At 49.6% G+C, this 4027-nt stretch overlaps 1 protein-coding gene across 1 annotated transcript; it reads left to right on the top strand.

The window, feature by feature from the left end:
* Positions 1-1472: 1472 nt before the first annotated feature.
* Positions 1473-2472, top strand: LOC123075138 (probably inactive leucine-rich repeat receptor-like protein kinase At5g48380). Its single transcript, XM_044497809.1, has one exon. It carries the CDS (start codon positions 1482-1484, stop codon positions 2217-2219), a length of 738 nt encoding a protein of 245 aa, XP_044353744.1. The 5' UTR covers positions 1473-1481; the 3' UTR covers positions 2220-2472.
* Positions 2473-4027: the final 1555 nt, after the last annotated feature.

Raw genomic sequence — 4027 nt, 5'->3', positions numbered from 1 at the left:
TGAGTAGGTGCGCAAGTGTGGTACTAACATGCAATTAACTCGTATTTGTGAAACAGGAGACACATGGCCGTATTTTTGCCCAATTTAGGTAGCGTTATAATAAGGGTATCTATTCATGAAACAGTAAAAATGGTATATTTTTTATTTGATAATAATAAGTAAAAATTGTTACATGTTTGTGTTTTCAGAGGACCAATAATATTTCCGATCCAAAGGCCAAAGCCGATCTTTATTAAGATAGGGAAAGAGATTTTACATGTACAAGCAGGCATAGCCAGTACAAGGCCTCAGGTTACCTGACAAGTGCAAGCACGGCTCCGGCCAAGGCAACAACCTGCCTGGCCTAGGCAGGTTTCGCCTGCAGGCTAACTAAAAGGCCATGGTGGTGGCCGGTGGCGGTGGGGAAGCAACCAGCCGCCCGCCAGGCTCTCAGGTCCTCAATGAGGCCTTGGATTTCCAGATAGCAGACGCGCGACCATATATTTTGGAGTAAAAAGATACTGCAAATTCACCCGGTGTGACCGTGAGATCAAAGTTCTGGCAAGAGGGCTCAAAATTCTATTCTGCCAGGCAACCATGCAAACTCCCGACACACGTTCCTCCGTGACAACTAATTATGCCGAGACTGGAGACTCACGACGACGCCTTCCTGACATGTGCCTGCCGGAGCCGTCATATAGGGCTAGAGCAACCATGATTCAGACTAGGACTCGTCGGGTGCTTTACAAACTTCTGTACAAGATACACCCCGGAGTAGCATCACATCACTTCTAATGTTTTTGCCCAATGTCAAGTGAAAAAGTAATTTATAAGCACCAAGGCATGCTTTATCATAATTTAATCCAAATGCCTATTAGTAGTTAGGAGTGGGAGAAGCACTAGTACCTTTACTCTCGACGAAGTTTTACCTGCCTGTCACATACGTCCTCGTAAATACTACTCCTAGATGACTTGATGGCATCAGTTCCACAAGTTATACACCTATTTTTTCTCTCAGTGGAGACTGGTGACCGGTGAGTCTCCGGAGATTCCCTGGAATGGGGACTATTGGCAGTGGGCACATGGTATGTCTTTCTTCCTTGCAAACTTGTGGCAAATACTTCCAGGTCAATAAGACTTCAGGATTTGGCAGAAGAGGAGTCTATGCTCCAGTGGAGGGATTCCCTGTTTTTAAAGGGCTGCACCCGCTCATGTATTGCACAATGGTGGCTTTAGATTTGGCTTGATCAACCGGTGAGTTTTCTCAAGCACCTCATATTCTCTAGGAAGTATCATAGTATGAAATTAACAAGAACAAGGGTTTTCTGACTTGTTTTTTGCACTTCTGGAGGCTGTTCTGTGGTGTCTTCATGTCTGAGAAATTATCTCTTCTTTTTTCAAGTAGTGCGCTCAAGTATTCTTACACAAGTTTTGGTCAGGTGACACTGGAATTCACAAGCCGCAGCTTCTAGCCGAGCAGTTGTTTGCACTCCACGCTTGAGATGGCTGACGATACCAAGTCCCTTATTTTGTTTCTCCTCTTGAGCAGCTCATCCTTGTGTTTTGGTTCTGAATCTGATATCCTGTGCCTGAGGTCTTTGCAACAATCAGTGATTGATCCCAATAGTGTACTCAAATCCTCATGGATCTTTGAATATCCCAGAGAGGGTTACATATGCCCCTTTATTGGTGTGGAATGCTGGCACCCCAACGAGAACAGGGTTCTCTCTGTGCATCTCCACAACCTAGGACTTCAAGGCACATTCCCTCAGGGCCTACAACATTGTTCCAGCATGACCCACCTGGACCTGTCAAATAACAATTTTTCAGGACCAATTCCCGATATTTCACGGCTGAATCCATACCTGACATATCTGGATCTCTCGTACAATAACTTTTCAGGTGAAATCCCAGAGAGTATCGTAAATTTGGAATATCTGAATGTCCTCAACCTCCAGCATAACCAACTCAGCGGTCAAATTCCACCACAATTCGATTTGCTTACTCGGTTAACCACGTTCAATTTTACTGACAACCCAAAGCTTTGTGCTTCACCGATGAATGACTGCCCCCGCTCGAGAAAGAGATGGAGAGCGTTACGAATCAGGCTGCACAGGCTCAACGACCAGTCCAGTATCGGAGCGGCCGTCGGATTTGTCGTGGGGTTCGTGGCGGCCTTCTACTTCCCACGCTGCTTCGTCTGCTCCAAGAGGTTCCGAGCCTACGTCGTCCGGATATGATTCACTACTTGTTCTGAAACTTTGTCTGAAAAAATAGCTTCCGGAGGCCAAATGAGCACTTCCGACAGCAACCTTTTTTAGCTTGTTACCTGCAGTAACGATTATCTTAATTCACGTGATATGCATGCCTGGCAACTAGCAACCGCCGGTGCTTGTTAATACATATTTCAACTCTTCTACAAAGATGCGAGGCATAAACTGGCCGTGATTAGTTATGTACCCTGCCGGCATTTCTAAAGGAACAGAACAAGGTAGCTCCGGCTAGCCTATAAAATAATAAAACTCTGCACTTGTGCCGTGCTTTTCACCCCATTTCCATGCTTTTGCCCTTCTTGAACACATGCATACCGGTCGTCTTTGTACTGGCAGGATGTCCCAAGGGAGTACCCTGAAAGGCTTTGCCGACCAAGCTGGATACGTTCTACGGAGACCCGAAGCTCTTGATGCCGGGGTTGGTGTCTCTGTCGTGTGCCATCAACAGAGCTGATTGGTTTTTGTGTAAGCTCGCTTCTTTCGGTTTCGTTTTCCATTATTTGGAGAGCCTGGTGCATGGATGGGGTTCGTGGTGGCCATCTATACTTCCTGACTGGTTTGTGTCCCGTGCCTATGATCTATCTATGTCGACAGCTTGTCAGCCAGGGATGTCAAGGATGTGTAGAATGTCACACCAAAACACAGAGGATGTGTAGAATGAAGTGGCAGGAGAATGCACCTGCTGCCTTTGTTGGTAACAGAGGATGTGTAGAATGTGTGTGTCCAAAAGGACGAGCTTGTGTACATTCTGGTGTGCATTACAAATGTCTCCTGGATTCAAACAAGATTTTTTTTTTTTGTGAAACCTGTAATGGCTCCAGGGCTTGAGGGAACTGATGAGGTTTTATGTGATCTTGTTCATGCTTTACTAAGCCCGGTATATCAACGGGAAATAGTAATGCACAGTTTTTTTTGTCAATTTGATCCCTCGACTGTTGATTAGCCTTAGTTTTTAGACCTCAGCTGCCTGCTGACCTTGACCTCGTTGTCAACGAGTAGTAACCTGCTGACCTTGATCTTGATGTCGTTGCCTGCCGGCCGGCCGGCCGGCCACGATTGCGTTTCCGTACGTTGCCCACAGCACGGGTAGCGATCGATGGCCGCGTTCAACGGGAAAAATCCCGAGACCACCGACGACTGTGTGTACACCGAGCCGACGATGTCTGCAACGGCCACGCTGGGCGCCTCGGCGTGGACGAGCTCGGCGTCTTCCCCCGTGCAGCGCAGCGGGACGGTGATTGTCCTATCGCTGTGCTCCTCGGCGGCGAGCCGGCCGGCGAGGTGGTAGTACTGTCCCAGGGCATGCGCAAAGGAGGACGCGAGTGTGTCGACGACAGGACGTGATGGGTCAGATCAAGCTCCTGGCGTCAGCCGGCCGCAGCCGAAGGCGCAGCGCGACGTCTAGGCCCTCTGCGGGGCCTTCACCGCCGTGCGCCGACAACGAGCTGCCGTCGTGCCGGCGGCCGCTGGCATGGCTGCAAGGCGATCACGCTGAGGGCTGCGTCCGGAACACCACGCTGCAGCAGTGCACGCGCGGAGGCGGCGGCACCCAGACCGCCACGCGGGAGGCGAAGAACGTCGACGGTTTCTATGCCATGCCCAACGTGAGGCTCCCGAGCGACGCGACCTCGTCGACGGTTTCTATGCCATGCTCGTGATCTCCTCCCCGACCTCGTCGTCGAAGGTCAGTACTGCCGCCCATCATGGCGTCCGGTCATCGAAGATTCTGAGGTGGAGTGGACGGCAGACAAGAAGCGTCACGAGATGTCTTACGC

This window comes from Triticum aestivum, chromosome 3D, assembly GCF_018294505.1.
Source record: "Triticum aestivum cultivar Chinese Spring chromosome 3D, IWGSC CS RefSeq v2.1, whole genome shotgun sequence".
Classification (NCBI taxonomy): domain Eukaryota; kingdom Viridiplantae; phylum Streptophyta; class Magnoliopsida; order Poales; family Poaceae; genus Triticum; species Triticum aestivum.
Note: the sequence above shows the minus strand (reverse complement) of the source record. Positions and strands in the feature narration are given on the sequence as shown.

Bases quoted from the DNA above. Each gene is read 5' to 3' on its own strand.
- LOC123075138 (XM_044497809.1), top strand. From the start codon at position 1,482: ATGGCTGACGATACCAAGTCCCTTATTTTGTTTCTCCTCTTGAGCAGC.